At 36.9% G+C, this 26,388-nt stretch overlaps 1 protein-coding gene across 1 annotated transcript; it reads left to right on the plus strand.

Annotated features, from left to right (window-relative positions):
• The first annotated feature begins 573 nt into the window (after positions 1 to 573).
• On the plus strand, positions 574 to 26,020 carry LOC752395 (amine oxidase [flavin-containing] B-like). The gene is made up of 17 exons (XM_030975667.1): positions 574 to 625; positions 11,066 to 11,160; positions 11,797 to 11,934; positions 12,908 to 13,012; positions 14,213 to 14,408; positions 14,883 to 14,920; positions 15,248 to 15,311; positions 16,457 to 16,545; positions 17,384 to 17,467; positions 18,673 to 18,748; positions 19,571 to 19,661; positions 20,122 to 20,175; positions 20,626 to 20,683; positions 21,312 to 21,409; positions 22,910 to 23,021; positions 23,717 to 23,779; positions 25,581 to 26,020. The coding sequence occupies exons 1-17, from the start codon at positions 574 to 576 to the stop codon at positions 25,734 to 25,736; spliced, it is 1,569 nt and encodes a 522-aa protein (XP_030831527.1). The 3' UTR covers positions 25,737 to 26,020.
• Positions 26,021 to 26,388: the final 368 nt, after the last annotated feature.

Consider the following 26,388-nt stretch of genomic DNA (forward strand, 5'->3'; position numbering starts at 1 on the left):
GCGGCAGTCTGTCCTAATCTAATAAATCCTACCTCATTCAGTGGCATAATGAGCAAACAATTTTAGGGGAGGGGGGCAACAACAAAAATCCGCATCACCACCACTTTATACATGTTTCATGCAGGCCCCGTCCCCCCCCCCCCCCCCCCCCCCCCAGTGGCGGATCTAGGGGGTGTTTCGGCGGTTAACCCGAACAGCATATTTAATTGATACCTCATTTGTGACACTGGTAGGTCACTATATTTTCTTTCTTTCTTTTTATCTTTCCATTTCTCTTTAACATAGTTTTTTCCAAAAAGTTTGAATTTTATTTGGGGGCAACTGCCCAGCCCCCCCCCCCCAACAGTTAGCCAGTGAGTCCTCATTGGATCTATACATTAATTTTCGACAGGCCGGTGCGCTAAATACATTTGCGTTTCGAAGAGCATGAGTAGGCTTCCTGCTAGCAGCATTATCTGTTATAATTGTACTTGTGTAAATACAACTAACGTTAAAGTTTAACAAAGGAGCATCACACAGGCCAAGCTTAACACTGAGTTGGTAGACGTAACACGTAACATACACAGATTCCCGATGACTTCGGAAAGAATCTTGGACGTTATTGTTGTAGGAGCTGGAATCAGTGGTAAGAAATTATATCACTTTAATACACTGTTGGTCATAATGGTGGAATATTTATTTTTACCCCAGTTTAGGGAAGGATTTTAAAAATTATTTATTTCTAATAGATCTAGATAATGGCATACATTCTCAGATTTTATTGAATATTAATTTGCGAGTGTTTGTTTTGCGTGACTGCTTAATCATAGGTGTGCTACTATGCTAATCAGCTAAGGGACCTACGTCCTAACGTCATAATTGACAGTAATGAGGATTAATGCCTCACAAAAGGGCACTAATATAATTATAGCTGATCGACACGATTTTTATCCTGGGGCCTCACAGTAACGAGGCCATTGCTTAGCCCCTGAATCATGACTGTACGCAGTGTTTGCTAGGGTACGCGGCCCCTTCCACAAATCCCCGAAAACGAAGAAAATGCAATAAATTGTCAAAAATTCATTGCATTTTCCCCCGGCCCCCAACAGGAAAAATTTCTCTGTAGGGCCATGCATAATGGTTGAAGGCATGGCCACACATTATGACTAATACATGGTATTCGCATTATTTCTCATGATCTGAATATGGTTTCACTACATTGAGTGATATAGTCTACTGATATGAGCATAAATGTATATTAACTCAGCATTTACCTGTTTATTAAAAGGCCATTTTCGTAAAGTAATAAAATTTAATGCACACATGATAGTTTAGTGCCTCGTTACAAATAATTGTATTCACCGTTTATGAATAATTGTATTTCATTTATAGTCAGAATGCGAACTGCATATATTACCTGTTGTTATATAGGTAGATTGATTGATTGATTTTAATTCGCCAAGCTTTCAACATACAACACTATACAAGAATACCAGATTAAAATTTAGTCAGCTTGAACAGGATAACCCACGAAAGCTCGAGAGCTTATTTCCAGTAGGGTGCCCGACAGAGATGTACACAATTAATAAGTTAGAATAGTAATATTTACAGACAGAAAAGAGAAAGTTAGGACAATTAAGCCATAATGTTGTTCCTACCAGCAAAATTCGATGTATGCATTTCACATTCTGACTATTGAAGTACAATTATTTACAACAAGTAAATGAGCAAACAAAGATTTGTTCATTAAATTTGATATTTTGATTACACTACGAAAAATAGTCAATATAAAAAAATGACGATATAAAATGTCAGATCATATTGTGCGATTTGTGCAACATGTGATAACGATACAATTAGTAGTGATACTCAGTGGGGGAAATAAATACTAGACCTTGGATATTGGTTTCAATTACAATAGACCATTTTCGTAATGTAATCAAATTTAATGCACATATTATGTTTAAATGCCTCGTTACAAATGATTTCGTTCACCTGTTACGAGTAATTGTATTTCAATAGTCAGAATGCGAACTAACTACATATACATTAAATGTTGTTAGGTGTATAGGATAAGCCACAATTGTTGTCTTACCTAGCAACAGGCAATGTATTCAAAGCGCATTCTGACCCATAAGTTGGCTCGACATGTGCCTCAGAAGACTGCGGACCAAAGTAGAACAATACACACAAAAAAAGTTCTATAAAATTAAAAGGAAGAGACGTTATTTCCAAAATGAAATGGAAAGGGGCTATGGGACTTTCAAAGAGAAAATTAAAATAGGCCATTTGTAATGTAACCAAATTTAATACATAAGTCTTTGTGAAGTGCCTCAATACAAATTATATCATTCACATGATAAGAATAATAGTCTTTCAATAGTCAGAATACAAACTGCATATATTAAGTGTTGCTAGGTAGGTCAAGCCATAATGTTTGTTCTACTTGGTGAATAGTCTATTAGAAATCATTAAAAAACAATTTCAGACATACTAGTTTTCGTTATAAAATGCTCTATCAATATACCAAGTTTAAGATTTTGTGGGCACTCCATGACCGAGATTCCAAGGAGAACCCCCCCCCCCTATACAACTTATGTGTATGAAAATTCATAAAGTAAAAATAGTAAAATAAATTTGCCCATTATTTCGGACTTTAAGCTTTTATAGAAATCACATCTGGACCGTGTTTGAGAACCCCAGCCTGTACTGGCTCTCCCCGACTGAGTCATATTCGTTGTGTGCGTGATCGACCAATGAGGATATGAGAGTGTCTTGGCAGAGAAGTGACTTCACACTCAGTCTGGTCCATGCTTGTGATTGTGATTGGACAAGAGAAATGGTGTGCGTGAGTTATATTAGCAACTTAGGGGACGAAGGATACAAGGACCATTCCGTATAAAAGTGAGGCAGAAACCCATGTGAAAATCAAGTTTAAAACAAAAATGTATATCACTCCATCATAGATATTATGAAAATAGTATGGATAACAGGGTGAAACGGGACACAGAAGAAGTGGGACACACCATCTAACAAAAAATGATATTAACCTTTTACAAATTTGTTTAAATCCTACAAAAGGTCTATTATGTTCACAAATACATATAGAGCTAAACTACGATTTTGCTTGTAGGTTTAATTATAACTTTCTCCCCCCCCCCCCCCGTGTTTTTCGGCGTTCACTGTCATATCTGTACCCAGGTAAAATTTCTATTTTATTAACGAGTGACAGTAGTTCAGTGGAGACCAAAAAATAATCCAATCTAGCCGCCTTAAAGGGAGTAGGTTGCCGCCATGTAAACATTTTTTCCAGGACATGTAATTCTCTCCATGGGTCTATCAAATCTAAATCATTCTTCATTTGATCGACTTTTTTCTTGGCATTAGGATTATTAAGGCGAATATAATTATATGTATCTTTATCAAAATCTTGAACCAAGTTCCAATCTCCGCATAAAATTGTTAATGGATTATCAAAATCCAAAGCAAGTCTTTCAATATCTGCATAAAAACTAACACTATCGTGATTAGGACCATACAAGGATATTAATGTTATGTCATAGCTATATATCTGTAGGTCTAACGCAACAAAATTCCCTTCTTTTGATCGCTCAATCTTATTTACATTAAATTGCACCCCTTCCCCAAACAAAATAGCAACACCTCTGGCATTTGACGCTTTATGGCTGAAAAAACAATTATCTCCCCAAAATCGTTTTATAGAAGCTTCTTCCTCAGCTACAAAATGTGTATCTTGCAAGCAACATATTTGGAACTTTTTTAACTTAACAAATTCTAAAACATCATTTCTTTTTTTCGCTATTTCCCAAACCTCGACAGTTCAAAGAAATTATATTGAAACTAGCCATTGAATATTAACTTAACCTCGGTACTATGAAAATCAAATCCTGTGGAGTTTTTCTTTTGTAACATCAAACAAATAACACTGACAGCACTAAGCACTAGTCCACCGAAACAGCTTACATTGCAACACCTATGACAATTACAGCGATGTCTAGCACAAACGAAACTACAAAACAAAAACACATATGTCTCTGATAGCGAGACAAGACGCAATACCAAGAAAGCCACAGGTGACCACATATTTGCTGTGGATCCCCGAAACCCCACCAATCCAACTAAGAGGGAAAATATATCAAACGTTTCTCCCTTGAAAAGAAGGCACACCGGCTTAAATCACACACAATCCTGCTTATTGTATGATAACTTTTGTCATGTCCGGGAAATTGTCATGTCCGGGAAATTGTCATGTCCGGGAAATTGTCATGTCCGGAAAAAATTATAATCATTATAATCATTATTATTGTTATCATTATGATGAATATGAACATGATGATTTTGATGACGATTAGTATAAGTATATAGTATTATTATAATTGTTATCATATCATTATTATCATCTGTAGGCCTATTATCAGCATAATCTACAATGGCAGTAGTGTAGTATAGTACATGTAGAAGTAGGCCTTATAGTAGAGGTATCATTCTGATCATTATTATTCTGATTATCTTTTGCAATAAACTCATGACAATTGACAATTGTCATGAATCATTGTCTTTAAGTTTACCATTAAATGCATCTGGTTCGAATTTTGCTCAGGTATTTGGTACTGGATGATTTAAGTGGTTGAAATTAACTTGTGTCCTATTCATTCTAGTCTTATTCATTTGCATTATGTTTTATTCATTCAAGTTCTAATGTTTCTGACTGTTTTCAAGACAATATCTTTTGTGTCGATCATAGTTCTATGTAGCTTGATATCTCACGGTAATTTTGAGAGAAAAGCAATGCAAGCAATGATTTCTGAATTGTAGCGACTATCGCGTTCGCCTTTGCTGTTCTTCAATAATATTTGACAAGCAGTATTAATTAATTTTTCAAGGACTCATGATAAATTCGTTTACCCTCGGTTGATTCTTTTGTTCGGATTATTTGGCGGGGAAAATAGAAGTGAATGTATTATTATTCTTATTTGTTCATCGTCTCTACGATGCTCTTTGAATCAAAAACAGCTTTTAGTGTTAGGCTTCCTGAAAGAAATTTCAATTGTTGTTAAGAAATTTTTGGTTGCACTCTGTAGATTATGATGATGTGTTTGATCTTTTTTTTCAATACAAGATCAAACACATGATGAAAATTTACTGGCTGCATGCCAATAAGTTCTTGACAACAATAACAAAATGTGAGCTAGTGCTATTCGGTGTGGCGTACACATGGCAATCACATGGTAGATAAAATTATGATCATCAGTACTGAGTCAAATAAATTAAAAAGAACTGAATTTGAACCCTAGTACATGCAGTAGGAGTAGTACTAGAAGCAGTATCACAATAATAATGACAACAATGAATATTATGGTTGGTGGTGTTACTAATGCTATTTTTGTAATTATCAGGTGGGCTGTATATCGTACAGACCACCTTATAATTTCGTTAGAATTGCCTTTGTTTATTTATTTATTTATTATCAGGTGGGCTGTATATCGTACAGACCACCTTATAATTTCGTTAGATTTGCCTTTATTATTCATTTATTCATCAGGTGGGCTGTATATCGTACAGACCACCTTAAAATTTCGTTAGAATTACCTTTATTTATTTATCAGGTGGGCTGTATATCGTACAGACCACCTTATAATTTCGTTAGTTGCCTCTATTTATTTATCAGGTGGGCTGTATCTAATACAGACCACCTGATAATTTTGTTAAAATTGCCTTTATTATTAGGTGGGCTGTATCTAATACAGACCACCTTATAATTTTGTTAAAATTGCCTTTATTATCAGGTGGGATGTATAGCGTACAGAACACCTTATAATTTCGTTAGAAATGCCTTTATTATTTATTTTACTTATTTCAAACCACTTTTTTGTAAGCACGATTACTTGAAAATGGCTCAAATTTGGCACACATATATGTATAGGCATATGTACAAAACACAATAAGGTTTTCAACTATGACCTTCACTGATGACGTCATCTAGGCGCCATTTTGTAATTTTTTCTGAAAATCAACTCATGATCATATCTTCACGGGCACCGTGGTGCTGAGTTGGCTGCTCCCAATATTCCTGGCGTTTTTATCTGACCGTTAGGCCGTAGAAAGCCCGTAAAGGGCCCGTAGGACACCTTACGGACGGTGCCCGGACGGCCCCCTCACGATTTTGGGGGTCAATTCTCATGAAAAATCTTTACGGGCGCGTTGCGGTGCTCAAGGGTTCCGTACGTGTTCCCTACGGTGCCCTCACGGGCCCCTCAAGAGCCCCGGGGATATGCACAACAATAGGCGTCTGCCGTCCGTGGGCCAATTAAAATGAATATTGGCCGTGCGGGTCCCTCACGGCGGCATCTCGAAATGTACAACGCAGTTTTAAAAACAGGAGATGCGGGTACCAGAGGACACCTACAGAGTGAGTCAGAAAAAATGTGCTACTTTTTAAAAGTTGTATTGTTTGAAGTATGAATATTTAATCATGAGTTTCATGATACGTCTTGATAGTGTTGTCCTCCCCGTACATTAAGGTACCATTTTCAGTTGAATCTCTGCATGCATGACTGAACATCAAAAAATCTTTACAAGACTGCCAGATCTCACTTGCGCCAAGTTGCTAGGTGAGGAATAAAATAATGTTTTGAACAAAGACAGCCATTTTTTTTCAATAATCCAATTATCCAGACAGACAAAAACACACAAATACACACACGCATATGCAAAGACACACGCACACAAATGAGCATTCCATTCCCGACAAGGCCCACCCAAACTGTTACTTTTTGTCGGGAGTTCTTGTTATCGTACGAAAAGTTGAGTGGCCGCTGTCCTCTTGTTGCGTATTGGCGGATGTTGTGCTTCATGATGATGATGATGATGATGATGATGAAGAAGAAGATTAAGATGATGACAATGATGATGATGATGATGATATGATGGTGGTAGTGAATGTGTACAAAAGGGAATTTTTTTTTAGGGTTATGCCACTTAAACATTCAGCGATCTTGATAAAAATCAATGCTCAATCAGAAAAGGGCTAATTATGAAACAATGTCACCGTATGTGTTATGTGTGCGTGTGTGTGTGGGTGTGTCAGCGTGTGCGCGTGTCTGACTGCGTTTGTTCAATGCACTGTTTTATTCCTCACCAAGTAACTCGGCGCAAGTGAGATCAGGCAGTCTTGTAAAGATTATCTGATATTCAATTTCAATTCAATTTCAATTTAGTATTTATTGTCCATTTCTGGATATTTGATTCAGTGATGCATGCCGAGATTCAAATAAAAATGGTACCTAAATGTATTGGGAGGATAACTCTTTCAAGATATATCATGAAACCCATGATTAAATATTCATACTTCAAACATTACAACTTTTAAAAAGTGGGACATTTTTTCTGACTCGCTCTGTAGTTCAGTGCACCGCATGGCACCCGACCGGGCGCCTTGAGGACCCCGGCCGGGCCCCGACAGGGCACCTTCCGGGAGCCATCGGTACACCTGCTCATCAGACGGAGCCCGTAAGGTTACTGGTCGGCACTCGGCCGGCACACTGCCGGCACCCTTACGGGCGCCTTGCATTTTACTCGACCAATTTTCTCAGGGCACCTCCCGGGCGCCGCAGAATATGTGACCACACATGCCGTAGAAATGAAAATCGGACGGTTTCCGTACGGTCTCTAAATTCACAGCAAGCCGCCGGGTAGGGAAAATCGTACGGGGTCCGGTTTATATGTGACCTAGGCATAACATATTTCTGACCATTAATAACGGAGTGAGCGTCCGTTTAAGATACACGTCCATGCGTGCGAGCTCTTTTAATACATAGCATATATGGGCAAAAACATGCCTATACAAAATCCATTGTAGCTCTTTAGGATGTAAGGTGACCCCAAATTTTGTTTCATATTTTGTAGAGTATGAATTGGAAATATGATTTCTTGTCTCATTTGACCCTCAATTAACTCATGGCGTCATCATAATGGCCTCCGAACTCAAAATTCCAATTTGCATATTATGACGTCAGCATATTTTTTGAAAATTGATTGTATCTCTGTAAATATTGATCGATTTTCTTCCAAATGTTCTAGCTGGGACAATTTTCTACGAATGCAGCCGTCACAATTTTTCATTTTGACAAAAGCATCAGGGCGTATTTTTGCGATTAAAGGAGGAATATCAATTTTTCTCTTTTTGCGTGTATTCTCTATGGGACATGACTTTTTCTCAAAACTGGATTCTACATTCCCGTCTTTCGCGAGCAATATCTCCGTCGTTTTAGCTTCGTTTACGCTGAAATTCGAGTATGTTGTAGCTGAGACAATAAGCTATCTTAAATTTGCCCTTTATTTTGTCTCAAATTTTAGTTAGACCAGCCCACCTATACTTGTTCAAAACAAGTATTACAAATGTAGTTATTATTATTGTCATCAACATTCATTCATTTCATTTCATCTACATTATTTCATGAAATGCATTCAGAAAATGAAGAAAAAAAAAAAAGAAACGAAAATAACCCGTGAAAAAAAAATATTGTCGGCGAAGCATTTGTATTTTATGGGACACTTTTTGGGCGGAACAAATGTCGGCGGAGCAAATGTCACCGGAGCAAGTGTCGCGTTTTGCGGAGCAAATGTCGGCGGAGCAGTCGTCGGCGGAGCATGTGTCGGGTTACCATCAATAGCGCACATGAATCATTACATCGTGTTTTTCATGTCCTAGATTATACTGTAAGGCCAGTAAATACGGTTAAAGCCAGTAAATGTGAAATCTAGTTTCTTGTCGTGAAGAATAAGGTGATCGAGACAACGGACACCGTTTTGGGGTCATGGAAACGTTCTCTTCTTCCCAGTTCAGTCCATGTTGAGGTTATTATACCAAGTTTGTTCATTCTTATATTGTGGTAATCAAAAGACAATACCTCCGTTATGGAAAAATCAACAAATATTCTCTTTGTTTGATGTTGATTTCAAATTATTAAAGGATGTCTTTCTTTAGAGGCCTCCACTTTTCAAATATTGGAATACACTCTCAAGAGAGTATTTTAAACGACTACTTCCCTTGGATTCCACTTTAGTTTGGAGAGGAATCAACTCTAGTAAGAAGTAATCCCAAGTGATGATTCCTAAAAAAGTGAATATACCAGGGTTGTATTTAGAGCTGCAATTACGAACGATTTTTGCTTAATTCAGCAACAATCGAAACTGTTAAATAGTAGTTGGTATACCCATCTCTTGATACATACTATGTGCTATAAGTAGATTGTCTGTGTGGTATATTATAGTATTAATGACTGCTTTGAGAGAAATAGTTGTTTTATTACGCTCAAGGGAAGGTTAGAATTGTGCTATTCCCCGAGGCTTGCCGAGGGGAATAGCCCAATTCTAACCTTCCCGAGAGCGTATGAAAACAACTATTTCTCGAATATTAAAGCAGTCATTAATACTTTTATATGCCGAAAAAAATAGACTAAAAAATGAAAAATTAAAAATATTTATCAATTTTGTCGAAGACGGGATTCGAACTCTTGCGTACAACAAGAGGTGTACCGAAAACCAACGCTTAGACCACTCGGCTATGGCCCGCCGTTAACATGCTTGGCAGTTTTCTCCAATATTGAAACCGGCTTCGCGTGTGATGAATGCTTCGCAAAAGCTCCATATACGGACTCTTCTTTTACTTTTGCAATGCATATTGGCACGAACTTAGATCAAGATCTATCGGCAGATGTTGTTTTTTTGTTTTTGGAAGTTTATTTTCGTCTTCATGTCAACAATGCAAGATAAAATTGTCGGTAAGATCGATCGAGATTCAATTGTATTGAAATTACCGACCAATCCTTCGCACACATACGGCATCCTCCATCGCTCAAACCATTTTTTAACATGTAAACCTATGGGGTAACCATGGACGCTGACCAACTTTTTTTAATAACCATGGTTATTAAAAATATTGAAATGTTTTATGCATGGTTACCGAGAATTTTACAGGAACAGTTGAAGTTTATGAATGCAATTCGACCAATCAGATGGCTGGATTTCTTAAGTGAGGTATATAATATACAAATATACAATGACAATAGAACACCATTAGTACTATTCTCCCTCGGCCGATGTCCCTCGGGAAAATAGCCCTTTAAAGTGGAAATTCAAAGAAAATCACAAACATGTCATCTAATGTATCACTATAAACTGGCAAGCTAACAGATGGCCATCGTACACGTTTTAGGTCAACTACATATCGGGTGATTTATAAAAAAATAAAAATACAACCACCTCCATAGCAGCTGGGATATACGAGAGATTCGCCAGAAAAATAACAATGTTTAAATGACGTCACAATATGGACCAATACTGCCCAAGCAGACGACATTCCATAAAGAATGAACATAATTGCAAAGCTATTATTTGTCAAATTATAATGAGTTTAGTGTATATAAATGTGATGGCATTTCAAACCATTCAAAAGGGGATATGAAACCGATTCTGATAACTAAAATCTTTTGTTTGTAAATACACAGGATAGGGGTTAATTAACAATCAAAGAAACCAGATTTTCAAATTGAAAAAAACCCGGAATAATATTAAGGACGGCATTTGTTCCCTCTTGAAACGCCGAACATATCGCGGTGTGTGCAGCTGAATATACAATGGCGTCTTATTTTGTTTACAAGCGACAGATTCCTTTATTATTGTATCGCTGCATTTGTCATCAAAATAAAACCATGCGTGGGGTTTACAGTGAGGCAATAGTACATTTAGCCTGACGGTAGTGAAGTGAGAGAAAGAACTCAAGAGAAGATGAGAATACAGGCACTGAAAATGTGTAAGATGTCATGGGACATCGTCTGCTTGTGCAAATCATGTCCATACTGTGATGGCACACATCTCAGCAGCGTTCGGAGAGCTCTTCAGGTGCTATGCCGGGGCTGTATTTAAGCGTTTTGTAATGTATAATAATCATTACTTCACCTGTTTCCAAGCGTTGAATTTTAAAAACCTTGTCGAATCAAAGTTTCAGCTTTGCACTAATGAAAATAAAGTTAGTTTTTTTAAATCAATGAATATCTACTTTAAGGTCTATCAGCTGCCAAGCTCTTACATGAATCTGGCCAAGATGTACTGGTACTGGAGGCCAATGATCGAATCGGAGGGCGTACATGCAATTTCTATGTAAGTATGACTCTGATTGGTTAACAAAAGAGTCTACATTATAAGAGAGATCTATTTGCCCTGCGGATGTAGGCATATTTTTTCTTCCAGTTATTGTATAAAATGTAAACTGTGAGGAGTGGAGATCGAGAGCCTCCTCTTTTGAAATGTGCTATATAAAGTCAACTAATAATATTGTTATAATCGTTGGTTTAAAAAAAAAAATTGTTTATGTTAGGGTGATGAAAGGAGTTTGCGGGATGAACGTGAAACAATGTCATTCAATATTTGACATTTCCCTGGTTTCTCTAACCATTTCAATACAAGTTTATAGCTTACAGTTCAATTTCGTTTTTGTAAGTTTTTGATTGAAGACAAGAAAAAGAATATGACTCTTGATAAGGAAATAGAAATTATTTCTATGGCATTTTGCAGTTACATAATTTTGTTCACTTAAAACAATATAATCCATATCATAGAGGAAAATTAAGATTCGAAATAGGAAGAGCTAGTGGCAATCAATTACTTGCTCTGAGGACAACATTATTTTGAACAAAATAAAATATTTGTATAGGCCTATTATTTTGTACATTGTCTTGTTATCATCGTTTTTTATGTAGAAGTCAGTAATATCAATGGTTTGAATACGTCCCACAGGACAAGGAAATAGACTACACGGACTTGGGCGGGGCTTACATGGGACCGACCCAGGATCGCATCTACAGACTATCACAGGAACTTGGTGTGGACAACTTCCGTTGCAATGACGATGGTGAAGCCGTAGCGTACAATAGGGTAATTAGTAGTATTTCGTGGTACGGATGAATTCATACGCATGAGAAAAAGTCTATTCTTAACCCAGGACTAAATGATATAACTAACTTCAATCCTAACCCTAGTCCAGCATCTGGCCTATCTAATTCTGATATCCACCACACCACCGCTTTACCACCCCTACTTACTTGCTACCAGCCGAAGATGGCGTGATCATTAAATCGGGACGCCCGAGGCGAAAAATAGGCTGGGCAGGTGGCGGCGTTTTATTTGTTCGTACCATAGCGAGCCCAGATTGAGCTCGCTAAGGAAACCTGCGCATGCGCACTCGCGAGAGAAACCAGCGCATGCGCACATGGAGTCCGATAGGGTTGTTAATAGGGTGATGGTGAGCGTATAATGAGTTTGTTGATAACGCCATCTTCGGCGGCTTGAATCAACTGTAGGGGATGTGATATGAAGAACCGGCCAGATTCTGGACTAAACCCTGTACCTTCAGCAACCCTAAACATATCACCATATTCAAAATTTAAATATCACTAGCACAAGCCTTACACTATTATTACTGGCAAGCAATCGTTAAAAGCAATCGTTAAAAGCAAAAACTTTCTTCTTGCAAGCACATGCTTCCCAATTGCGTGACATTGAATACTTTTAGGGTTTCTATGATTATGCACTGAGGCAGTTCACCCTCTATAGATGTAGACTCCACCCACCCACCCTCCCCCACCCCATCCGCCCCCGCGACCCCCTGTACCCAAGATACCAAATCATTTACTCTAAGCAAAATGTACAGTTGAGTTATTTATTCTCTTCAAAAGTGCATGTTTTTGATTTACGCGTATTTGCAATCCTCGTTGAAGGCTACTGAAGGCATCAATTTATTGATTCAATATTATTCACATACTAAGCTACATAGAAATAGGTGTAATATAATATGTACTTCCATGAAATATTCAAATAATTTGCCATTTGGTTTTGTTTTATTATTCAGGGTAAATGGCGACTAGTTTCAGGGCAATACCCAGATACGTGGAACCCTTTCATCAGCTTGGATCTAAATCATTTCTGGCACCTTATTGATAAGATGGGCAAAAAGGTAATGTTCAATCCATGTGCTACATGCTGCTTGGATGTAGAGTAATGTTATGTAATATGATTGGATGTAGACTGATGTGATCTCTCACTTCTTTTTGTCATTGTCTACTCTTTGTATTATGACCGTGTTCTTCTATCTTTGTCGTGTATAGTATCGTCTTGTCCCTTTCTCGTCTCTGTTGGCATTCCCCCCCCCCCTATTTTGTAGTTTTTTTTTTGTAGTTACAGATTAGTTAATTTAATTACTCATTATTTCTAAATTTCATTTGAGGTGTTCACACTTGTACAAGCATTGCTTTTTAGTGGACCCCTCTGTTTCCAACATGTATTTCTTAAATTTGTTTTAAATGCTTATAATTGATTTGTAATGTTTTGTTGGAAACATGAATAAATTTGAAATCTTTGAAATCTTTGAATCATTGGATGTAAAATGATTTATGTAATATGATTGAATGTAGACTGATGTTATGTTATATAATTGGATGTAGACTGGTGTTATGTAATATGATGGGATGAAGGGTGATGTTATGTTATATGATTAGATGTAGACGATGTTATTTTGAGATCATCGATTTTTTTACACCGCATCGCCATATCAATTCTCAAAAAGATATATTTTTTTAAATCAAAGTATGCCTTTTAAAAAATATATTATATACACTGCGCGTATCCATTGTTAACTTCAAGTGCAACCATTGCGCATTTGTATTGGGTTGTGGGACAATAACTCCCTGGACAATAATCCCCGGGCAATAACCAGCGGGAATATTACCCCCCCCCCCCCGATGGCATTACCCCCCCCCCCCCCCAAAGAGACATGTAGTTGCTGACTTCCGATATTTCACAGATATTGCCCTATTTAACATAGAGTTATTGCCCTTCAGGCTCGAAATAGACCCCCCTCCCATCCCTATATTTCTAAAATTACCCGTGCATGCGTGATTTCATAGGTGAGATGCAATAAATATAACGAATAAGGCATGCATTTAAAGCCCCACTGTCCTACTTATAGCTACGTGCTCCCTCTATATAGAAAACTTCCCCAATCGGTGCCTGTTGGTCCTCCATGATCCTCTTTTTCTTATGTTAGTTGGGGGCTGAGTTAATGAGATCAGATAGCCACCTGTCAGTGACCTCGCTGTGTGGTCTAATCCCTTTTGGCCCAGTAGTATCGACGGTCTTTAAATAAAACTTTGTTCAGATTCCAATGGATCATCCTTGGGACTTTCCTGAGGCGGAGGAATGGGATAGCATGACGGTCAAGGAATGGGCCGAGAAGACATTCTGGTTTCAACTGACCAGAGACTTCATCACTGTCCACTGCTGCTGTGGGTTATGCGCTGAAGACAAAGATCTGTCACTCCTTTATTTCCTATGGTACATCAAAGGGTGTTGTGGTAAGATTTAGCCTGATTGTACTGGAATGAAAAGCACTAAACTGGATTGAACTGATTTGAAGTGCATGGTTTGGAGTGGATTGAATTAATTTTCTGCACGCATTTGTAGCTGGGTTCGGTTAAATTAATTTTGAATAAGAGAATGAAGTGGTGTTTTCGGATGGGGGATGCATGGTCATATGGACTACATTTCATGATTTAGTTTCGTATTTATTCATGATTATTCAAAGGGAATGGCAATGTAGTATATAGACTGTTACATAAATCTACAAATATAACTTGGCAAACATTTTATTTGCTGGATTTTTGGCGTTCGAAAGAAATCGTATTATATAATTGAAACAAAAAAGTTATTCCAGTTTGACTTGAGTTTAATGATATACACAAATAACTATGGACTGTATACAAAACCTAGATAGTTCTTCATCTTTCTTTGAATTTCTAACTTTTGTTTTATTAATCTATGTTAAACAGGTTATTTGCGGTACTCATCCACACAGAATGGTGCTCAGGTGGGTAAATCAATATTCCTAAACAGTACATACCCTGCTACCAATGGGAAAACAGTGAACATAATTATGTGTCATCTTAACTCAATGTTACATTTATTATTAATTCATGAATTCGTTCGTGTATTCATTTATTTTCTTCAGAACACAGCAAATGCAAATAAACATACAATTATATATATATATATATACATACAAAGAATTTTCAGTATATACGATAACTTCAAATAAAATAGGAGAACAAAGGAAAAGCCCATGGTGGCCTTGTTTAAAAAAGTTCCCCTGGAACTGGGTCGTTTCCTGATTGATTTCTGTTATGATTTATTTCAGGAAAGGAAATTTGTTGGAGGTAGCCAGAAAATATCTCTCAAAATAGCAGAGCAGCTTGGAAAAGGTTAGAATAAGCAAATTTATTAATCTGTCATCTTTAAATACATGAAGTGGAAATCAGTGGAGGATCCAGGGGGGGGGACCCGGGGGCCCGCCCCCCCCCCCTTGAGAAAAAAATCATGCAAAATCACGCGATTTTTACCTTTTTTGGAGGTTGGCCCCCCCCCCCTGGCGCTCTCAATGTCCGCTTACCCCCCCCCCCCCCCCCCCCCACTGAGCGACTTTTCGGCCGGCGCGATTTTCAAATTTTCGGGAGCAAAAAAAAAACAAGTTGGGCCCCCTCCCCTAAGAAATCCTGGATCCGCGCCTGGTGGAAATATCTTCGCAGTGATAGCATCTTTATGGGCCTTGAGGAAAAGTTGTCCGCCATTATATCCCACATACTAAGAATCTTGCTCTACGATTGGTCAAAAGTAGCTCACGTGATGAAAGATAGTTTGCCCATTATTGATGGGAGAAGCGAAAAGTTCGTTACACTGTGTAGATAGTACTACTATCTACACAGTGCAACGCACTTTCACTAAAGATAGAGGTACTATCTACACAGGGCAACGCACTGTCGCTGAAGATTATCCAAAAGCGCACTAAAACAGGCGTAATTAAGCGCGCATTACCAATGAGCGCAATTAAAGAAAACACATGCGCGCACCGTACCCTCAAGTGGTTGGGTTAAACTTAAACTTCTTTTGTGTGAATTTGGGCCTATGTGTCTTTTATGTAGATGCAAACACGTCCCTTTCTTGTTGTAGTTAAATTGTTTTAGATGTGGAATATAAAGCAAATAATCACCTTTTGGTTTCAGGTGATGGCAAACTATCACTTCCTCGTCGATCAGAAAGTATACGCTATCTTTCCTCAGCTTCGCTTCGGAAAGATAGCTACATCCAGATCGCCTCGGAAGTGATAGTTTGTCCCATCACCTTCACCAACGGTAATTATTTGCTTACTATATTACAGAGACATCATCGATTCAGCTAATTTGAAGAGGCTATACCGGTAGTGATCACAACTTTCAAAAATTCGCTAATTTTGTGCCCGATTTCATTCAAAATTTCACCAGTCTACTTTTCTGATTTATTTTCATTGAAGGTTGGATTTCAATTTATTTAACTTTTTGGGGGTTGCTAATTCTGTTATATTTGTTTGTAGATCGAGTCTATTTGAGCAATGCAGTAACCTGTGTCTCCCAGGATGCTGGTTGTGTGACAGTTACCACAGCAACTGGTGACTCATACAAGGTGAAATGCAGAGTTATTGATATACAGTTAACAAATAAATAACTTATTTACCCGCAAGCCTACTACATCACCATGCAAGCCAAGACTTACAAGCAGCATCTAATTTATTTTCCTTGTGAATTTGAAAATGTTGTGCTTTTCGTAACGCAAGAATGAAAGGTATAGCTTGGTTGAATTAGGGCCTTTGTTGAATACATTTAGAGCTCTAATTTGCCACGTTCTCAATCAAAATGAGTCGGGAGAGATTAAATTTTCAAATACTTAAAAAAAAATCCCAAAAAATTGTTAATTAGGGTACGAATAATTTAGTTGTAACGTGCATTATTTTAAGAGCATGAAGTGAATATACATTGTACGTCCGTATATGAATGAGATTTAACGTGTTCATCAAAAGTACAGTTGACAATTACAAGCTGCAGTAGGCCTAAATCATTTGTTGATGCTCCTATGCATGCAGGACCAACAAATATGATGATGTTTTCTTTTAGTGACTGAAAAAAAAAAGGATTTGATAGAAGAAAGCAGTCAGTGCAGTGAGAAACCAGCGGGAACTAGTGTATCAATTCAAACCTCTTTCAATAATCAATAATAAATTCTTTGAGACAGCGGCTTGTATGTTTTGCACCTTCATGAATGACATTAATCTCGAGTGACACAAAACTTATTGATAAATGACACAAACAAATTAACTTTAAATGCTTCTATACCAAATTGATATCCTGCCTTTGCACTACATTACTTTTTTTTCTTCTGCTGACCACACATTTTGTGTTATTTTTGTTAAATTTTGTGCTGATTTATAATTTGTTTAAATTCATTTTATTATCATCCAATTCAGGCCAGGTATATAATTGCAGCTCTTCCTCCTGCCATGCTCAATAAGATTGCATTTACTCCTAATCTACCGTCACTCAGAAATCAGGTGAAGCAACAATAATTGTTATAAAATAAATCTATTTTTAAAGAAAATGAAGCCTAACATTCACAGTTAGCCTATTGTCCTAATTGCGGACTGATGCATATTAATAAGTCAGAATTAGGACTCCTTGGCAGGCATTATCACTTAAGTCTACCAAGAGATTTTAAATGCCGTGTGGAGATTCTCTTATTTTGATCTCTTTTTCGTTTGAAGTATACTTTATGAATATCGTTTTGCACAAAGTGTTCTAGTTGTTAACGAGGAGGGGGTAATTCCAGAAGGGGGAGGGGATTATGGATGGCAAATTCTGAACTCCTGTATCCATTATCTTGATGATTCAGGCTGGAAATCATGACTATCACCTGAATCCAGATCTTACTTTATGTATCACTCGACCGATAGCCTACATCATTTCTGAAAACACTCCACGCCCTGCTCAACATAATGCCACCATTTCGAATTTTCTCTTGGTTTAATTGGAGGGGGGGGGGGGGGTCGCAATTACTTGCGATATTTTCTTTTTGTCATCTCACTATGTCACCGTTGCTAAGGAGAATGCTGAGGAGAAGACAGTCCTTAGCAACCAACATTGCTATTTGGGCGCATATGAGTATCAACTTTAGAGCGTTATAAATCTTTTGTTAGAAAAGCAATGAACTTTGAATTTGTATACAATATTAACCATATTTCTTGACAGTTTTTCATAATTATCTAGTCAGTAATGCTCACAATAATTGTTAAACAAAAATTTGGCTCAAAAGATTTATGCAAATCATGTCCAAACCTATTGGAAGGGATACGATCTTTCATATAACACCTTACACATGGTAAAATGAGATTCTGTTAAAAAGTAATCTCCAGAATTGTTCAACTACAAGTTATTCATGGCCGCCATTTTTTTCCAGCAGCATATTTTGAAGGTTGTCTACCTATAAATTATGTAGGGAGGTCCCCTTAACTCATTAATACCCAACGACCTTTTACAACATCACATTTCTCAAAACCCTCCAAATGTGGAGCAACAGGGTATGAAACGACGAAACGTTTGGCTCAAGACCGAGGAACTTGGAGAGAAACTTGGAGAGACACTTGATATAGAATTTTGAATGGGTCACTGAACCTGTCATAAACTGACAGATCACTATTGATGATGATTATGATTATCACCAGACACTAGAATCATTTCGTGTCATATCTGCCCTTTACAGCTGAACCAAAGGTATCCAATGGGGGCTGTGATCAAGACTATGATGTACTATGAACGGCCTTTCTGGAGAGACTCTGGTAAATTTCTAAACTGCTCATTAATGCTTGCATGCATTCATGATGAATATCAGCACCTTTCATGTTTATTTAGCACTATAACTTTTATAAAAACTTTTTATGCAGTTTAAATGAAGGAAAAAACTGTGAAATATAAAGAATCTTCTAAAAGATGCTATTCTCCCAGTTTCAGATATTGCATAAGTTTTCGCTAATCAAAAGATTTTCGTTACCTCGTGACTCGTGAGAAAGAGAGCTGTATTATATTGTGAATAAACTGTATTATATTGTAAATAGTACTCGAATGGACGTAAGTTGCGGTTCACACGCAAACGCACATAGTTTGCAAGAATCTTCAGTCAATATTATTGAAGGAGGCAGATTTAATCAGAAGAAGAAGAAGAGCTCATGGGGTATGTCCCATTGAGCACTGTACATCATCGGCGTAAAACCATATCCAGGCTGGTATCATACACCCTATTCGAGGATAGCTTCTTCCTAGACATTTTTTGTCCCTGCTTTTATCTTTCTTTTTATCGTGCATCTCCACTGGATTTTAAAATCCTATCGTACCCTCTTGTTCCGACTGAGGCAATTAAATTTCCTACCTTTACCGCGTATATCTTCTTAGCATCATTGAATTTGATGCCCTTTTCCCTGCTTTTCCCCTGCTTTTTATACATCTGAGGCGATACGTGGTTACTCGCGCCTAGTGATAACAAATGTGATCTTTTTTACGTGTTTTCGTGTACGCGGATAATGTACACGCCTCAGTAAGACATACCCCCCCCCCCCCCCGTTAAACAGTAATTGTTACACTTGATCTGTCTGATTTTATTCTAGGTTATTCTGGCTCAGTTTTGGCAGATGGGATTATATCAGAAATACGATATGATGGCAGTCAAACCTCCAAGGGGCACCATCCTCTTGTTGGGTTGGTATCATCCTCTATTACATTTTAGAGAAATAAGTCAACAAATACATGACATTATCAAAACACATTGCATAATATCAACATAGCTTCTCAAAATTGAAAAGGAATTATTTAGATTTTGTAGTCTATGTAAAGAATGCCTAAAAATTTATTAAGATTTCCATATGCAATATTGTCATTATCATTGATATTGTTATTATTATTTGTTTTATCATTATCATTAAGTAGTTGTCGTAATAGAAGTAGTAGTTAGTAGTTTAAGTAGTATTATCATCATTATCATTGTAAAAGTTATTATCAATATCTTCTTTTTGTGTTGATAATCTATTTGTATATCTATATGTTCATGTGTTTTTTTTATACGGAAAAGTAAACCAACCACCCAACCAACTAAACAAGTTATTATTTGTACATCTGCAATCAAGAATTGTAGCATATAATTATGTATGTTTATTTCAAGATTCATGTCTGGAGATGGCGCCAAAGAGCATTGTCATCTTTCCAAAGAAGAGAGGTGAGTCATTCGTCACATATAAATTTCATGAAACTAATCGCAATAAACTATGGTCCCTTTTACATTGTTCATATTTAAACAGTCCAAATGTAATCTAACTTCATGAACCCATTTTGATGATAATCACTAGATGTATTTTTTCCCTCTGTCAAAAATTATATGAATAATGTTGAAATTCCGCCTGTAGAGGATAAAACGTGGCTGCAAACAATCACTGATAAAATACGTTATTCATCTGCTTCTCCTCCTCCTCCTCCTCCTCCTCCTCTTCCTCCTCCTCCTCCTCCTTCCTATTCTGCCTATTTAAAAAAAATATTTTTCCTTTCCATCTTGCTCTTCTTATTATGATTTTTTGAATATAAATTTGCATTGATAATATTACCACCATCACTGTTATCGTCATTATTGTGTTTTTATTACTATTATTAACATAATCAATGCATATTTTAGGAGAGACCGGATAGCTCAGAGGTATGCAATATTGTTGAAAAACGATTTAGCTCTCAAGGTGAGAATGTATTTTACGAAATTTTACATATTTCTAATAAAAAAAATATTTTACAGATTCTTGATTACAGTTAATAATAAATACGTAATGCTAATATACTGTTGATTACATGTATACGGGCAGTGGTGTACGCAGGATCTTTTCAAGGGGGGGGGGTTAACATTTTGAGATCGGGCAAAAAATTAGGAAAGACTCAGCCAGCCGCTGAATAAGCGGGGGAGGGGGGGAGTAAAAAAAATCCACAAAAAAGGGGGGGGGGGTTTGCTAAAAAAAAAAAACACGTACAAAACTAAAGGGGGGTTACCCCCCCCCCCCCCCCCCCTGCGTACGCACCTGTATACGGGCATAGCTATAAATATTCATTATGGACAGCTTTACTCACACGCAGACTTAATAAACAATATACTATCACCTCGGTCATTGCATCTAAACCAAATCCTACACTCCCCATGTACCCTCTCCATTCCCATCTTGTATAAATGATACTCATGCTGGTAATAATAAGCTAAGCTAAAGAAGGAAAAAATATCTTTTTGAGCACTTTCAGATCACGATTCTGTATTTATCATTACTGATTATAGTATCACTGCAAGAGTATTTTCTTCACTGCATTGTGTTTGCATTGTAGCCCATTTTCTACGTTGAGAAGAACTGGATGGAAGAGCCTTACATTGGAGGAGGCTATGTAGGATTCACACCGCCTGGTGTTATCACCAAGTACTGCAAGTAAGAACATTAAAAAACCTATCCCTTGATTATACAACTTTATATCATTCAATAGAAAGTTGAATGAACGTAGAATACAAATATCCTATGCAAATACAACTTTATATCAATATCGAAAGTTACATGAATACAAACATAAAGGAATAAACAATATTTTCCCTTTAAGTATTGCACAAAAACAAATTAAAACCTTATTTTCTGCACCCCCCCCCCCCCCTCGATTACGGGTCAACAGGGATCACATTTGCCGCAGTTACGGTGACAACTTGGCATGTGGACCTCATCAGCTCGTCATTAATTTGTATATATAAATGAGGCGATGAGCCGTGCTTAATAAATGCATAGTCATTGTAAATATGCATACTCCATTAAGATGATGTCATCAAATCGAAAGCTACTTTTTAGGTCGAAAACTCCCGATTTTCAAAGCATTAGATTTCGAGTTTTCAGTGAGCAGTTATCTTCTATCTTCTGTTATACTCTAACAGACACTAAAATAGCATATAATTGATAATGTTGTAATCTACGGCTGATGAGCTATGCGTTGATATATAATTCATCTATTTTATTGTTTACTTCCGACAGGGTCTTTAAGACTCATCATCAGGTCTATATACATGTAGATTGAATTATTTAAAAAATGATACATATAATAGTTGTCTTGAGTTTTTTTATAGCGATATGTGTGGTTGGAATTTTTTTTTTTTTTTTAATATTCATTAAAAAAAAAATTGTGAGAGAAAAGAGAACTGTACTGAATTCAACTAACTTTACCGTTCCTTCCATGACCTTAACTGGCCTGAGGTGACCTGAAATAAACTGAATTTATTTGTCTTAAACTTGATTGAACTGACCTAAATTAAACCGAATTGCACTGTACTTGAGTATACCGAATCGAACTGAACTAACCTGAATCGAAATGAATTAAATTGAACTGAACTAATCCCACCTGAATTAGCCTGCCCGGAATTGACGTTAATTTAACGAACTAATCTGAATTTAAATGAATTAAATTTAACTGAACTAAACCCAACTGAATCAATCTGAATTGACATTAAGTTAACGAACTAATCTGAATTGAAAGGATTAACTGAACTTGAACTCAAGAAAACTAAAGTGAGGTAGTATGTATTGAATACATTTGTTTCCATATATTTATATTCAATGGGTATACTAGTTTGCTGTCGTAATGAGTAGCTATGCAATCAACCGTTGCTTGTTTCCTCTTATTCATTTACATTGTGCATACAATACTTAAATTGAACAAATTCTAAGTATAATTTATCTAATGCAACTTTTGTTCAGAGAGCATTATGTGGAAATAAACTTGGTACCATATTGAATCCTGATGAAATGAAATGGGTATAAAAATGGACCTAAATGAGCATTAATGGAATTACACATGTGTTTTCATCTAGCAATGACATAGATGAATGATCGATTTAGAATTTTATTTCGTGTGTTGATCATCTTCGTCTTCTTGATAATTATCGACAACAGGGTTCTACGAGAGCCAATAGGTCGTCTTTACTTTGCTGGTACAGAGACGGCTACCAAATGGTCTGGATACATGGATGGAGCAGTACAGGCAGGGGAGAGGGCCGCAAGAGAGGTAAGCTCAAGTGTGGTGTTACTGCTCATGGTGGTGGTGATAATGATAATGATGATGATGGTGGTGATGACGGTGATGCTTGTGGTGATAGTGATAGTGTTGGTTGTGATAATACTGATAGAGATGTGCACACTGAAAAATAACAGCATACCTGTTATGAAGTAGATTCAGTCAAACAAGACTTGCTTAATTACTCTTTGACATGCTATTTTTGTAAATATGTGTAGCTTATTGATTTACTTGGATTCAGATTCACCCATCCAGTGAATCATGTAAGACATTGGCTAGACATTCGATGACGCAAAGAACATTATATTAGAGAGTTTTTCATTCCAACTTATTCAAGCCAAATATCTCATATATAGAAAATAGACATTCTTGATAACTCTGTCCTTTCTCTCTTTCTCCTCTTCACCCCTACCCCCTTCCCCCTTCCCCTTTTCTCCCCTGTCTGTCTCTCTCACTCTGTTCCCTATAATCTATCCTCTTTCTCGCCCTCTCTCTCTCTCTATCTCTCTCTCTCTAACTCTCTCTCTCTCTCTATATATATATATACATTATATATACATATCGTACTCACTCTCCTCTTCCACCTTCTGCCTCTATCTCTCTCTCTCTCTCTCTCGCGCTCTCTCTCTTTCTGGCTCTCTCTTTGTCTTGTTTTCTCTATTTATTTTTTTCTTATCTCATTATAGATACTGCATGCCATGGGTAAGATAAGTAAAGATGAGATCTGGCAAGAGGAACCAGAAGCTGAGGTGAGGATAATATCACATTTATGTAACTTTGTTGCACGATTCCAAACCATCTAAAGAATCAACCTTCCGTAAATAGTTTTAAACGTTCCTTTCGATTGTTTTTATTAAATTTGTACTCAACAACTTGAATATCATATTTGATTCATGACGTATATATTTGTGTATATATTTGTGTATATATTTGTTTGTATTACGTTTTCCCATATGGCTCCGTTTAGTCTCATTTCACAACGCCCCCTATCGTCAGAGCATGATCTGAGTCAGTAGCCTAACATGTTAGCCTATGGACGTTTTTTTTAAAAAAATCGTTAAAAAATTCATTTTTTGTTTAAACGAAAAGCACATCCACCCGACGTACGTTATCACTAGCATTTCATTGGAGCCCTCATGTCTCATTGACTTTTGAAAGTTCACCCACCGTAATTTTTCAAAATAGGTTGCAAGCTCGTCATTGCCTATAATACACATGTGAAACAAGTCTAACTTTGGACTCAGTTTACCAAGCGATTTGAAGATTATAGGTCGAGCACACGAAACATAAAAAGCATGAATTATCATAGATCACTTCTGCCTATTTCATTATGTCCATTTCTTCCAACCCCCCACCGTAATTTTCCATTTAGTAAAAGCAAACATTTTGCCGAGTTTAGCAAAAACATGAATATTCATGAACGGTCAGACAATACAGCCTTTTAGTACGTAACGTATAGTGAATGGGAATGGGCGATGATCCGTTCAGGAGGTAGAGGTCAGTGGATTATGCTAGCAATGTTCACGCAAGCGAAAATGAGACAATCGGAGCAATATGCTTTTCCCTTTTACTGTTTTCACCTGCTTTCTTTTTCTTCCTAATGTGATGTTAATTACGTACTTGTTTAGGGGTTAACGTTCAACAAGGCTAAACGCTCTTTTTTGTAGACCCCTCATTCGACATAAATTTGCTTTCTTAACTAATTTCCTTGTTAATTTTATTGTATTCATATTATCTATAATGTTACCCTACTACATGTATCTATGTATTTCAATTTTTTGTAATTTATATTTTTAATAGTATGTATGTATTGTATATTTGTGTTTTTGAGGCCGCCATCCTTGTCAAGCTTTGCTTATGATTGCGGTCTCCTTCACTTTTCCAATAGTTCGGATAATACTTTAAATTTATGATAATATGTTATGGAAATAATAAGTTTCGTTATTATATGTACATAATATTATGTAAAAAAAAACATTTTGACCTGAAGAAATTATTGTTTGTTTATGTTGTATTATACCTTACATTTATATGTTCTTTGTAATTCAGTTATATTGTATTTGGAAAAAATGCAGAAATCAAATCAAATCAATATGTTTTTGTATGAAGAATGAAATAAATACCATACCATACGATGTCATGGTCATCTTCATCAGTCATCTTCATCCATATCCAGTCCAATCATTGCAAATTCTTATCTGTTGCTGCCATGAATTCTCAGTGGAAAGTAAGCCATATAAATCTTACAACAGGCTACATACTGAAAAACTTCGAATCATGTGTCATCTTCTTCGTTTCGTTATACGTACAGGCGATCGTCAGGTGAAGTCTTGTACTGATGTAAGCGCTGTCCATTACACAGTGTCTCAATAAATTGAATTTGCAACGTTTTAACTTTTCGGCACCATTAATACTACTTACGTTATCACTTCATGAACATCCATTTTAAATGAAGAGAGAAATAAAACTGTTTCCCAGTAATTAGTAGAAAATTGGTTTCCCAATTAGTCTTTGGAATTTTTTGTTTGTCCTTTCCTTACATTTTTTCAGGACATGCCAGCTCTTCCATTTGAGGAAACGTTCTTAGACAGACATCTCCCTTCCGTGAGTGGCTTTCTCAGGTTTGTTGGAGCATCTCTCTTTCTCTCTGCCATGGGAGGGGCCCTATGGATGACGAAGGACACACTTCAAAGAATCATCAACTAACAGTAATGTTTACGAAAATGGCTCCACTAATTGCAAGAGAAAGTATTTCAACTGTTTTAGTATCATAACATGCACTTCATACCATGTAAATACGTTGTCAGGAAGCCAAGTGGCCAAAAGTGTTGGAAAAAATATTGTTTTTAAATCAAGGCTATTTATCAACAGAGCCGCTTATATACACAGAAACAGACTAACTCTATTTAAGTTGCGTGCTAGCCTAAAAAAGAATCATGTGCCGTAGTCCAAGTTGTCCAACTTATTACACAGTCTATGTTATACTACTTTGACGGCTCTGCATATGGCTCCGTTTAGTCTCATTTTACAACGCCCCCTATCGTCAGAGCATGATCAGAATCAGCAGCCTAACATGTTAGCCTAAGGACGTTTTTTTAAAAAATCGTTAAAAATTCATTTTTTGTTTAAACGAAAAGCACATCCACCCCGACGTACGTTATCACTAGCTCTTTCATTGGAGCCCTCATGTCTCATTTACTTTTGAAAGTTCACCCACCGTAAATTTTCAAAATAGCTAGTTGCAAGCTCGTCATTGCCTATAATACACATGTGAAACAAGTCTAACTTTGGACTCAGTTTACCAAGCGATTTGAAGATTATAGGTCGAGCACACGAAACATAAAAAGCATGAATTATC

The sequence above is a fragment of the Strongylocentrotus purpuratus genome, unplaced genomic scaffold, assembly GCF_000002235.5.
Source record: "Strongylocentrotus purpuratus isolate Spur 01 unplaced genomic scaffold, Spur_5.0 spur5_scaffold_8, whole genome shotgun sequence".
Lineage (NCBI taxonomy): Eukaryota > Metazoa > Echinodermata > Echinoidea > Camarodonta > Strongylocentrotidae > Strongylocentrotus > Strongylocentrotus purpuratus.

Excerpts from the sequence above, each read along its gene's own strand:
- LOC752395 (XM_030975667.1), top strand. The coding sequence starts at position 574 with ATGACTTCGGAAAGAATCTTGGACGTTATTGTTGTAGGAGCTGGAATC. Across the intron at positions 16,546-17,383 it reads CAACTGGTGACTCATACAAG|GCCAGGTATATAATTGCAGC; the intron begins GTGAAATGCAGA and ends CATCCAATTCAG. Across the intron at positions 23,022-23,716 it reads GGGAGAGGGCCGCAAGAGAG|ATACTGCATGCCATGGGTAA; the intron begins GTAAGCTCAAGT and ends ATCTCATTATAG.